The sequence below is a fragment of the Anomaloglossus baeobatrachus genome, chromosome 1 (assembly GCF_048569485.1).
Source record: "Anomaloglossus baeobatrachus isolate aAnoBae1 chromosome 1, aAnoBae1.hap1, whole genome shotgun sequence".
Classification (NCBI taxonomy): Eukaryota; Metazoa; Chordata; class Amphibia; order Anura; family Aromobatidae; genus Anomaloglossus; species Anomaloglossus baeobatrachus.
The window spans coordinates 975010832-975024456 of NC_134353.1; the positions used below are offsets into that span (position 1 = coordinate 975010832).

The following is a 13625-nucleotide window of genomic DNA, read 5'->3' on the forward strand; positions in this document are numbered from 1 at the left end:
TGCGGCTGCACTCGGATCTGATCTTGCGTAGCACTCTGGGCAACAGTGCCAGAGGAGGAAACACATAAGGGAGCTGAAACTGCGACCAATCCTGAACTAAGGCGTCTGCCGCCAGAGCTCTGTGATCTTGAGACCGTGCCATGAATGTTGGGACCTTGTTGTTGTGCCGTGACGCCATTAGGTCGACGTCCGGCATCCCCCAGCGGCAACAGATCTCCTGAAACACGTCCGGGTGAAGGGACCATTCCCCTGCGTCCATGCCCTGGCGACTGAGAAAGTCTGCTTCCCAGTTTTCTACGCCCGGGATGTGAACTGCGGATATGGTGGAGGCCGTGGCTTCCACCCACATAAGAATGCGCCGGACTTCCTGGAAGGCTTGCCGACTGCGTGTTCCCCCTTGGTGGTTGATATATGCCACCGCTGTGGAGTTGTCCGACTGAATTCGGATTTGCTGGCCTTCCAGCCACGGCTGGAACGCCTTTAGGGCAAGATACACTGCCCTTATCTCCAGAACATTGATCTGAAGGGAGGACTCTGTCGGAGTCCAGGTTCCCTGAGCCCTGTGGTGGAGAAAAACCGCTCCCCACCCTGACAGGCTCGCGTCCGTCGTGACCACAGCCCATGATGGGGGAAGGAAGGATTTCCCCCCCGACAGAGAAGTGGGGAGAAGCCACCACTGAAGGGAAGCCTTGGCTGCCCGTGAAAGGGAGACTGTCCTGTCGAGGGACGTCGACTTCCTGTCCCATTTTCGGAGAATGTCCCATTGAAGATGACGCAGATGAAACTGCGCAAAAGGAACTGCCTCCATTGCTGCTACCATCTTCCCTAGGAAGTGCATGAGGCGCCTCAGAGGGTGTGACTGGCCTTGAAGGAGAGATCGCACCCCTGTCTGTAGTGAACGCTGTTTGTCCAGCGGAAGCTTCACTATCGCTGGAAGAGTATGAAACTCCATGCCAAGATATGTCAGAGATTGGGCCGGTGTCAGATTTGACTTTGGAAAATTGATGATCCACCCGAAACTCTGGAGAGTCTCCAGAGCAATGTTCAGGCTGTGTTGGCATGCCACTTGAGTGGGTGCCTTGACAAGCAGATCGTCTAAGTAAGGGATCACCGAGTGTCCCTGAGAGTGTAGGACTGCTACCACTGCTGCCATGACCTTGGTGAAGACCCGTGGGGCTGTCGCCAGGCCGAAAGGTAGTGCCACGAACTGAAGATGTTCGTCTCCTATGGCGAAACGCAGGAAGCGCTGATGCTCTGGTGCAATTGGTACGTGGAGATAAGCATCTTTGATGTCGATTGATGCTAGGAAATCTCCTTTGGACATTGAGGCGATGACGGAGCGGAGCGATTCCATCCGGAACCGCCTGGTTTTTACGTGTTTGTTGAGCAGTTTTAGGTCCAGAACAGGACGGAAGGATCCGTCCTTTTTCGGTACCACAAACAAGTTGGAGTAAAAACCGTGACCCTGTTGCTGAAGAGGCACAGGGATCGCCACCCCTTCCGCCTTCAGAGTGCACACCGCCTGAAGAAGAGCATCGGCTCTCTCGGGGGGCGGGGATGTTCTGAAAAAACGAGTCGGAGGACGAGAGCTGAGCTCTATCCTGTAACCGTGGGATAGAATGTCTCTCACCCATCGGTCTTTTACCTGTGGCAGCCAGGCGTCGCAAAAGCGGGAAAGCCTGCCACCGACCGAGGATGCGGTGTGAGGAGGCCGAAAGTCATGAGGAGGCCGCCTTGGGAGCGGTTCCTCCGGCGGTCTTTTTAGGACGTGACTTAGACCGCCATGCATTGGAGTTCCTCTGATCCTTTTGAGGCCTTTTGGACGAGGAGAACTGAGACCTTCCCGTGGGCCGAAAGGACCGAAACCTCGATTGTACCTTCCGTGGTTGAGGTCTGTTTGGTTTGGACTGGGGTAAGGAAGAGTCCTTTCCCTTGGATTGTTTAATGATTTCATCCAATCGTTCACCAAACAGGCGGTCGCCAGAAAATGGCAAACCGGTTAAGAACTTTTTGGAAGCGGAGTCTGCCTTCCATTCACGTAACCACATGGCCCTGCGGACTGCCACCGAATTGGCGGATGCTACCGCTGTACGGCTCGTAGAGTCCAGGACCGCATTAATGGCGTAGGACGCAAACGCCGACGCCTGAGAGGTTAAGGACACCACTTGCGGAGCAGATGTACGTGTGACTGCATTAATCTGCGCATGACAAGCTGAGATAGCTTGGAGTGCCCATACGGCTGCGAATGCTGGAGCAAAAGACGCGCCGATAGCTTCATAGATGGATTTCAACCAGAGCTCCATCTGTCTGTCAGTGGCATCTTTGAGTGAAGCCCCATCTTCCACTGCAACTATGGATCTAGCCGCCAGTCTGGAGACAGGAGGATCCACCTTAGGACACTGAGCCCAGCCCTTGACAACGTCAGGGGGGAAGGGATAACGTGTATCCTTAAGGCGCTTGGAAAAACGCTTATCTGGACAAGCTCGGTGTTTCTGGACTGCCTCTCTGAAGTCAGAGTGATCCAGAAACATACTCAATGGACGCTTGGGAGACCTGAAACGGAATTTCTCCTGCTGAGAAGCTGACTCCTCAATTGTAGGAGCTGGTGGAGAAATATCCAACACCTGATTGATGGTTGCTATAAGATCATTCACTATGGCGTCACCATCAGGTGTATCCAGGTTAAGCGCGGTCTCAGGATCAGAATCCTGATCTGCTAACTCGCTAACTCCGCTTCATCATCCAGAGAGTCTTCCTGCTGAGACCCTGAACAGTGTGATGAAGTCGAGGGAATTTCCCAGCGCCCCCGCTTAGGCGGCCTGGGACTGCGGTCCATGTCAGAGACCTCACCCTGGGACCCATGGGTCATCCCAGGAGCACTCTGCAGTTCCAATTGAGGGGGGCCTGGGGTCAATGATTGAACAGTGCCCGGGGCCTGAGTCACCGGTCTGGACTGTAAGGCTTCTAGTATCCTAGCAGACCATTTATCCATAGTCTCAGACAGTTTGTCAGCAAACACTGCAAACTCCGTCCCTGTCACCTGGACAGTGGTAGCAGGTGGTTCTACCTGGGCCACCAGTAGCAGAGGCTCCGGCTGAGTAAGTGCCACAGGGGCCGAGCATTGCACACAATGAGGGTCCGTGGAACCAGCCGGTAGTATAGCCGCACATGAGGTACAGGTTGCAAAGTAAGCCTGTGCTTTGGCACCCTTGCTATTTGCAGACGACATGCTGTTGTCTCCTCTGAGGACAATCCAGGAGGGTATATAGCCAAAAATCAACAGTGCGACAGTACAGTGTAAATGTATAGCATATAAGCATATATATATATGTACACTTCTGCACTCAGTGGGGCCAGCACCTCAGGTGCTGCTTACCGACCGCTCAAAGCGGTTGTGTGATCACCAGAATCCCTGCATGGGCCTCCCAGAGCTTTCTCTCCTCTCCAGCGTTAGAAGTGCTGACAGGAATGGCTGCCGGCGTTCTGTGGAGAGGAGGGGGCCGTGGGCGTGCCCTAGAAAGTGCGGGAATCTGGAGCCCCAGTGTGCTGTATGAGGGGGGAGGAGGATACAAGTATGCTCCAACCCTCAGCACTAACGTCCTGTGCAGCGTCCCGCCCTTCCCCTGACTGGCAGGCCTGGGGGCGGGAATATGCGATACTAGGCCGCAAAAGCCGGGGACTAAAGTAATAAGCGCGGCCGGCATATAAGCGCGGTCGGCGCGGTAGTCGCCGGCGCACAAACACACCCAGCAGTGCTGAAGTGTATATGGCCACCAGCGCTCCATGCGCGGTTCCCACGGGGACACAGAGTACCTCACAGCGCGGCCGGCGCGGCTGTCAGTGGCATTACTCCCCGGCGCACTAACACACCCAGCAGTGCTGCAGTGTGTGTGGCATCAGCGCTCTATGCGCGGTCCCCACGGGGACACAGAGTACCTCACAGTAGCAGGGCCTTGTCCCTGTCGATACTCGGCTCCTGTCAGCAGATTCTCCAGGGGCTGCGGAGGGAGCACGGTCTCATGTGCCTGGAGACCGATTAGGATCCCACTTCACCCAGAACCCTTAAGGGATGGGGAAGGAAAACAGCATGTGGGCTCCAGCCTCTGTACCCGCAATGGGTATCTCAACCTTAACAACACCGCCGACAAGAGTGGGGTGAGAAGGGAGCATGCTGGGGGCCCTGTTATGGGCCCTCTTTTCTTCCATCCGACATAGTCAGCAGCTGCTGCTGACTAAGATGTGGAGCTATGCGTGCATGTGTGCCTCCTTCGCACAAAGCATAAAAACTGAGGAGCCCGTGATGCACGGGGGGTGTATAGGCAGAAGGGGAGGGGCTTTACACTTTTAAGTGTAATACTTTGTGTGGCCTCCGGAGGCAGAAGCTATACACCCAATTGTCTGGGTCTCCCAATGGAGCGACAAAGAAAGTCCAATAGCCACGTTTAGGATGCCACTAGGTACACTGAGTGTTTGCTAGTATAATGGCTTAGTTAAAAAAAGTTGGAGTGTGCAATGCAGGCAGACGTGCTGCAAATATCTTTCCACTAGTTTGAGTAGACAAAAGTACAATAGCCACGTTTAGGATGCCACTAGGTACACTGAGTGTTTGCTAGTATAATGGCTTAGTTATAATGAGTTGGAGTGTGCAATGCAGGCAGAGGTGCTGCAAATGTCTTTGCACTAGTGGGACTATAGCAAAGTCCAATAGCCACCTTTAGGATGCCACTAGGTACACTGAGTGTTTGCTAGTATAATGGCTTAGTTATAATGAGTTGGAGTGTGCAATGCAGGTAGAGGTGCTGCAAATGTCTTTGCACTAGTGGGACTATAGCAAAGTCCAATAGCCACGTTTAGGATGCCACTAGGTACACTGAGTGTTTGCTAGTATAATGGCTTAGTTATAATGAGTTGGAGTGTGCAGAGGACAGGAGGGTACAGGGCCAGGGTTGTGGGTCTGGGTAGAGGAATGGAAGCCTGCCTTTCTATTCCCTCCTAATGGGGAAATGCAGCGACGAAATCCCTGACCTTGGCTACACAGACGCTGTCTCTGTTTTCAGGACCTGTCACCTATGGCTCTGACCCTGCCGATTTGAGCCCTTAAAAGGACTGATAGAAAGTGCTCTCCCTATGCTGTCCAGCGCTGTGTATGGAGCGTACACAGCAGTATCGGCGATAGGACAAAGGACGGAGCTGCGCCAGTGATGTCTGACACCAAAGACGCAGAAGAGATAATGGCGTCCTGGAGGAAAATGTCCGGTTTTATAATGCAGGGACATGTGACATGGACATCCTATCACACATGCCGTTGCTTCTCTGGCTAAAAGTCCACTTAGCTGTGTGTGTGTCTGGGATTGGCTGACATGCTGGCCCGCCCCACTACACGCGCGCGCTTAGGGAAGGAAGACAAGGAATAAAAAAAAAATGTCGATCGCCATTATAGAAACAGCAGTGATCTGAAGGCGCTGTCCCCGCACACTATACACTGAAATGTCATAATAGTGTGAGTCACAGAGTGACTTACACTATTACAGCGGAAACCAAGCTAGGATTTAGCTGTTTTTTTGCTGCTAGAACCGTTCTCGAACGTTTCTAGAACTATCGAGCTTTTGGAAAAAGCTCGAGTTCTAGTTCGATCTAGAACATGCCCCAAAATCACTCGAGACTAGAACTGGAGAACCACGAACCGCGCTCAACTCTAGCAAAGACATATTGTACATTCCCAGCATGAACACAAGATGGTACAAGTGACAGAGTCTCACCCTTCCTCTGGCCACCGGGATTAAAGTCTTCAGGGCTTTCAGGGCCACTATCCCAGCCAGCAGCACCCCAATTTTGGCGGACACCCACTGAGAAGAGATAAGCTGCAAGGTTAGGAAGCCGCTCTGTGTTTCCTCAGTCGGAACCAAAGCTCCTTGACTGAGATAATGTAGAATCCTTCTCTTGGTGAAGTTCTGTGATTCCCAGCTGGGACAGAAGTTCCTCAGCTGGGGGCATGTAGAATAATACACTGGTGACAGGAGCAAGGCTCTTTAAAACTACTCAGTTCTCTTATAGGATTGGTTGGAGATGGCTGCTCTCTCATTGGTCACAAGTTTAATCCGACTGCATAATTTTCCTCTGAACTCTGCAGTCAAGATGGATTGAGGCATTCCACATTTATAAACAATAAGGCTCCGATCAGTCTGGGAAGAGACAATGGTTATATTCTCTTGAATTAACAAACAATAGGACTCATACGTCTAATTAAGAACAGTTCACCTCCACATAAGTGGCCAGACGCTGCGTTATCACAGATGGGACTCCAGATCTCCTATGCTCTCTCCAGTAAGGGTACCTTCACACTTAGCGATGCAGCAGCGATCCGACCAGCGATCTGACCTGGTCAGGATCGCTGCTGCATCGCTACATGGTCGCTGGTGAGCTGTCAAACAGGCAGATCTCACCAGCGACCACTGAACAGCCCCCAGCCAGCAGCGACGTGCAAGCGACGCTGCGCTTGCACGGAGCCGCCGACTGGAAGCTGCGGAGACTGGTAACTAAGATAAACATCGGGTATGGTTACCCGATGTTTACATTTAGTTACCAGCGCTGTGTGCAGAGAGCAGGGAGCTGCGCACACTGAGCGCTGGCTCCTTGCTCTCCTAGCTGCTGTACACATCGGGTTAATTAACCCGATGTGTAATGCAGCTACATGTGCAGAGAGCAGGGAGCCGCGCACACTGCTTAGTGCTGGCTCCTTGCTCTCCTAGCTGCTGTACACATCGGGTTAATTAACCCGATGTGTACAGCAGCTACATGTGCAGAGAGCCGGAGCCGGCAGCACAGGCAGCGTGAGAGCTGCGGAGGCTGGTAACTAAGGTAAATATCGGGTAACCACCTTGGTTACCCGATGTTTATCTTGGTTACAAGCTTACCTCAGCTGTCAGACGCCGGCTCCTGCTCCCTGCTCGCTTCATTTGTCGCTCTCTCGCTGTCACACACAGCGATCTGTGTGTCACAGCGGGAGAGCGGCTTTGAAGAAAACGAACCAGGGCTGTGTGTAACGAGCAGCGATCTCGCAGCAGGGGCCAGATCGCTGCTCAGTGTCACACACAGCGAGATCGCTAATGAGGTCACTGCTGCGTCACAAAAAGCGTGACTCAGCAGCGATCTCGGCAGCGAGCTCGCTGTGTGTGAAGCACCCCTTAGAGGATGGCCTGCGCCTCTCTCGTGCATTCTGCGGTAAGAAGATGGGGCTGTGGATCTCCTGCGCTTTCTGAGGTATGAGGATGGGGCTGCCGATTTCCCATGTTTTCTGCGGTAAGAAGATGGGGCTGTGGATCTCCTGCGCTTTCTGAGGTATGAGGATGGGGCTGCCGATTTCCCATGTTTTCTGCGGTAAGAGGGTGGAGCTATGGATCTCCTGGGTTTTCTGAGGTATGGGTATGGGGCTGTGGATCTCACGTCCTTTTTGCAGTGCCAGGATTAGACTGCAGATCTCTTGCGCTCTTTGCGGTACGAGGATGGGGCTACAGATCTCCCACGCTGTTTGCAGTACGAGGATGGGGCTGCAGATCTACCACGCTGTCGGTGGTAAGAGGATAGGGCTATGGATCTCCCATGCTTTCTACAGTACGAGGATTAGGCTGTGGATCTCTCGCACTTTCTGTAATACGAGGCTGGGGCTGCACCTCTCTTGTGCATTCTGCGGTACAAGGAAGGCGCTCTGGATCTTCCATGTTTTCCACGATACGCAGGACTCCACATTTCATCATGGCTGTGTATTTGGGATATAGTAAGGACGCCCAGGGTGGATGAGGTCAGTCTTTCCTGTGTGGCTGCAGCAGTTGGTAGGTTGTCTATAATCACACATACAGGATTTGTGGCGCTCCTCATCTTCTAACCAGGTCCATGATTAGTTAATTGTACTGATCCAGCCGTGGAAATAAGGTTATGTGAGGAAAAGACTGTAAATCCCTCCATAGACACAAGGCCGTATCACATTACCCCCAGTCTCTTCTGTCTCCTGCACCCTGTAAATAACTCTGGGCGGGGGCCGCTTGGATGGGTGTTCTATAGAATGAGAGATTTGGGAGATTTCTATGGAGACAGCTCTGCTTTATTACATCACAGAATATAAATATATACAAATCTCAGTGCAACGTAAATCATAATGCCTCCCCCAGACACAATGTCAAGAAAGTGTTTCCGACCATCCATGACGAGGGGGTTCCTGCCCCTCTGGGCTCAGCAGAAGATAAATCCCCACATTAAGGGATGAGGTCTGGCCTGGACCCCTGCAGTCTCTATTTACATCTCGTCTGAGTGAAGCGGAGTAATAATGATGCTGCGCCCCTTCTCCAGCCACACTGCCTTGTCCTGTATGACAGGCAGTGCTTCTGGTGGGTCGGAGAAATGGGTGGGTACAGGGTCCGGCTGCGTCTTGGCCCCAGCTGGCTTCTTTTGGTCAAGGTCTGAGGAGGAATTACTGTTGATAGAAGGTTTAGATTCGGCAGTTCCCATGTCCTGGATTTCAGGGGTGTCATTCTGAGCACCCTGAAGGGACGGCTCCAGATGAAGCTCTTGGTGGGACAGGTCCAGCCGAGGGGGCTCCTGAGTGGGTCCCACCGGAGACCTTTCTAGAACAACCTTCTCCACACGAACTTCCTGCTCACCGCCCTCTGTGGGGGAAACACTCAACGGGGGAGCATTGGGGACTCCACGCAGCTGACGAGAATGAACCCCTGAAAGAAGAATGGCATAATGTAACTTCACAGCCTGTATTACAGACCCCCAATATTCAGACCTCCTACCAGTATTCTGCACCCAGTTCTGACATTCACCAGGAATAGCCCAGACATCATACATAACCTAACTGTCATTGCTTGACTCCGGGGCTCGATCCGGCAACCTCTGATTGTGTGGCCCGTTTCCCTCTGTCAACCACAACCTGTTATATCTCTGTCCTATTATTGATGGTTCTCTGGTCTTTCCTTTCCTTTATATTTCTATTCAGGTGTATTCATTTACTCGCTAGGTTTGCCCAATCACATCCTGGGAGGGGCTATTTATTCTCAGCATGCACCTATATTCATTGCTGGCTATATTCCTATATGGATAGATGTTTGAACTCCCAGCTGTTCAGTTAACCCCTTCATGACATATGATGTATATTTACAGTGCCTTGCGAAAAGATTCGGCCCCCTTGAATTTTTCAATCTTTTCCCACATTTCAGGCTTCAAATAAAGATAAAAAAAATTAATGTTCTGGTGAAGAATCAACAAGTGACACAATTGTGAAGTTGAACGAAATTTATTTATTAAACTTTTTTCAAAAATAACTGAAAATTGTGGCGTGCAATATTATTCATCCCCTTTACTTTCAGTGCGGCAAACTCACTCCAGAAGTTCATTGATGATCTCTGAATGATCCGATGTTGTCCTAAATGACTGATGATGATAAATATAAGCCCCTGTGTGTAATCAAGTCCCCGTATAATGCCCCTGCTCTGTGATAGGCTCAGGGTTCTGTGTAAAGCGCAGAGAGCATCATGAAGACCAGGGAACACAACAGGCAGGTCCGTGATACTGTTGTGGAGAGGTTTAAAGCCGGATTTGGTTACAAAAAGATTTCCACAACGTTAAACATCCCAAGAAGCCCTGTGCAAGCGATCATATAGAAATGGAAGGAGTATCATACCACTGCAAATCTACCAAGACCCGGCCGTCCATCCAAACTGTCATCTCACACAAGGAGAAGACTGATCAGAGATGCAGCCAAGAGGCCCATGATCCCTCTGGATGATCTGCAGAGATCTACAGATGAGGGGGGAGAGTCTGTCCATAGGACAACAATCAATCGTACACTGCACAGATCTGGCCTTTATGGAAGAGTGGGAAGGAGAAAGCCATTTCTCAAAGATATCCATAAAAAGTGTTGTTTACAGTTTGCCACAAGCCACCTAGAGACACCAAACATGTGGAAGAAGGTGCTCTGCTCAGATGAAACCAAAATAGAACTATTTGGGCACAATGCCAAACGATATGTTTGGTGTAAAATCAACACAGCTCATCACCCTGAACACACCATCCCCAGTGTCAAACATGGTGGTGGCAGCATCATGGTTTGGGCCTGCTTTTCTTCAGCAGGGACAGGGAAGATGGTTAAAATTGATGGGAAGATGGATGGAGCCAAATACAGGACCATTCTTGAAGAAAACCTGTTGGAGTCTGCAAAAGACCTGAGATTGGGACGGAGATTTGTCTTCCAACAAGACAATGATCCCAAACCTAAAGCAAAATCTACAATGGAATAGTTCACAAATAACCGTATCCAGGTGTTAGAATGGCCAAGTCACAGCCCAGACCTGAACCCAATCGAGAATCTGTGGAAAGAGCTGAAAACTGCTGTTCACAAACGCCTCCATCCAACCTCACTCAGCTCCAGCTGTTTACAAAAGAAGAATGGGCGAGAATTTCACCTCTCCATGTGCAAAACTGATAGACACATCCCCAAGAGACTGCAGCTGTAATCACAGCAAAAGGGGGCGCTACAAAGTATTCACTTACAGGGGATGAATAATATTGCACGCCACAATTTACAGTTATTTATTTTTTATAAAAGTTTAAAATAAGCAATAAATTTCCTTCATCTTCACAATTGTGTCCACTTGTTGTTGATTCTTCACCAGAACATTAACATTTTATCTTTGTTTGAAGCCTGAAATGTGGGAAAAGGTTGAAAAATTCAAGGGGGCGAATACTTTCGCAAGGCACTGAAGAAAAATCAAGATAGCGAGCACTAATGTGCACTACAGCACTAAAAATTCCCAAACTGCACTCATTATTATCGCAAGTCACTGTATGTCATATGTTGTGTCCCTTGCGTTGATGCAGACTCGCATGCAGAGCCCGCATCTTTTCCTGCACAAGTCGTCTGATCTGATGAGCCGACATGTGCAGCTAACGGCCGTGGGGAGATTGGAGAATGGCCGTGGGGAGATTGGAGAATGGCCGTGGGGAGATTGGAGAACGGCCGTCGGGAGATTGGAGAACGGCCGTGGGGAGATTGGAGAATGGCCGTGGGGAGATTGGAGAATGGCCGTGGGGAGATTGGAGAACGGCCGTGGGGAGATTGGAGAATGGCCGTGGGGAGATTGGAGAACGGCCGTGGGGAGATTGGAGAATGTCCGTGGGGAGATTGGAGAACGGCCGTGGGGAGATTGGAGAACGGCCGTGGGGAGATTGGAGAACGGCCGTGGGGAGATTGGAGAACGGCCGTGGGGAGATTGGAGAACGGCCGTGGGGAGATTGGAGAACGGCCGTGGGGAGATTGGAGAACGGCCGTGGGGAGATTGGAGAACGGCCGTGGGGAGATTGGAGAACGGCCGTGGGGAGATTGGAGAACGGCCGTGGGGAGATTGGAGAACGGCCGTGGGGAGATTGGAGAACGGCCGTGGGGAGATTGGAGAAAGGCCGTGGGGAGATTGGAGAACGGCCGTGGGGAGATTGGAGAACGGCCGTGGGGAGATTGGAGAACGGCCGTGGGGAGATTGGAGAACGGCCATGGGGAGATTGGAGAACGGCCGTGGGGAGATTGGAGAACGGCCGTGGATGGATTGGAGAATGGCCGTGGGGAGATTGGAGAACGGCCGTGGATGGATTGGAGAACGGCCGTGGGGAGATTGGAGAACAGCCGTGGGGAGATTGGAGAACAGCCGTGGATGGATTGGAGATCCGCCCCAGGTGTTAACCATTTAAATCCCACTGTTAATCTCTAAGCTGGTGTTCATCGGAGATCATGATTTCAACTATACAGATGTCACGGCCGTCTCTCTGTTACTAGAGACTTGTGACAGATTCTGGGCCAGAGTCTCTCTTTGCCATCTGAGATTCCTTATATTAAATTTATTTCCTTTCCTTTGGTGCTGAAAGGGTTAATGTCAGTTTTGCTTTCCAGCAGTTTCTGACTCCTGACCTCGGGTACTTCCGTTTGGTGAAAACTCCCTTGCCCTATATATGATCGCATCTCCCAGTAGAAGGCGTCGGTTATTCTGATTCATTCAATAGCTAGGCCTTGAGGTGGAGGTGGAAGGAGCTGTTGGAGCCCTTGTTGCTGTGAAGCAGTGTAGGCTGTAGTCCTGGTGTCTGACTGCGGCAGTGAAGGTGGGCTTTATTCGTTGTGGTTTCCCCTGTCTGTGGCACCTTCCCTTCATGTTGTATTAGTACAGTGTTGGGACTAGTGATCCTTCACTAGCGAGAATTATTCTAGGTTCTCTCATGGCTTCAGGTATCCTGCACGGCAACAGGTGCGAAGCCTGTATAGGGACTGGTTAGAAGTGCAGGTGATTGCAGGTGTCCCATTTTCCCCCGCATTAGCACCAGGGCCCACCATTGTATAAGTGTCCCCGATGTACCCCTTGTTTGTTGTGGTGAACCCCTTGTTGTGTGTTTTGCCCCACACCGGACATTTCCCAAGTCCGTGCGTGACATAATAACCAGCCCAAGCATTTCTGCTAAGACCTCATAGCTCAGGGTGCAGCGGTGGCACACCTGATGCAGACTCTTTCACAAGAGGTGACAGATCTATGACAACTGCAGCATATTGCGGGTCTGTTGGTCTCAGCTCCGACATAGCCTGAACCCTGGATCGAGCTCCCAGAAAGGTTCTCGCGGGGCCTGAAATTTATGGTGTTCAGAGAAGCCTGTAAATTATATTTCAAGCTTTGCCCTTGTTCCTCAGGAAGGAACGGCGAGTGGGGATTGTAGTCTCCCTTTTGCGGGTGGAGATCCCCAGTACTGGGCCATCTCCCTGACGACCAATTCTCTGGTGATACGGTTGGTGGACGAGTTTTTTGCGGCTTTGGCCCTGGTCTATGGTGATCCTGATGGCGTCTGTTTTGGAATCTAACCTACGCAGTGTCCAGCAGGGGGCGCGGCCGGCTGAGGAGTACTGCTCTGAGATCCAAAGATGGGCCACAGACACCCAATGGAAAGATCTGTCTTTCAGGAGTCAGTTCTTTCAGGGTCTGTCTTATCGGCTGAGGGATTCTCTGGTTCAGTAAGCTGCTCCAAAGTCAATGGAGTCCGCTATGTCCCTTGCTATTAGGTTAGATAAGACGCCTCAGGGAAAGACCAACCGTGACCCAGTTCCCTGTACTCCCTCCCCGGAAAGAGGTTTCTCTGGTGCAGTCAAATGAACCCAAACTGTTGGGGGGTGCCTCCTCTAATGCTAGGTCTCCTGCAGTTCGCCGAAGAAGCCTGTTTCTATTGTGGTCACAAGGGTCATTACATTGCGGTTTGTCCATCTAAGGCCAGGGCCACACGGGGGACTAGTGCGATCCTCGCATGACACTCGGTTCACACTGGCAGCACAGCAGGAGCAGAGTGTCATGCGAGTGTCACTGCGACTGAGGTCCGATCATGCGATCGGACCTCAGCTGCGGTGGGAGGGCCGGCTCTGCGAAGGGGCGGGCCGGTTCTGAGGAGAGGCGGGCCGGCGCTGCGGAGGGGAGGGCCGGCTCTGAGGAGGGGCAGGGCAGCGCATGCCGTGTGTCTCAGACCTAAATCCAAAACCGTAATTTCATCTAAAAAACCGCCTCCCACAGGTAGCGTTGAGGATATTTAGTCCATAACACCGGTTTTCC

At 51.6% G+C, this 13625-nt stretch overlaps 1 protein-coding gene across 1 annotated transcript in view; it reads right to left on the bottom strand.

Moving 5' to 3' along the window:
- Window positions 1-8076: 8076 nt before the first annotated feature.
- Window positions 8077-13625, bottom strand: part of CREB3 (cAMP responsive element binding protein 3) — a 67008-nt gene continuing 61459 nt past the window's right edge. The window contains 1 exon segment of the mRNA XM_075344150.1: window positions 8077-8723. Coding sequence (XP_075200265.1) covers window positions 8290-8723 — 434 coding nt within the window. The 3' untranslated portion in view covers window positions 8077-8289.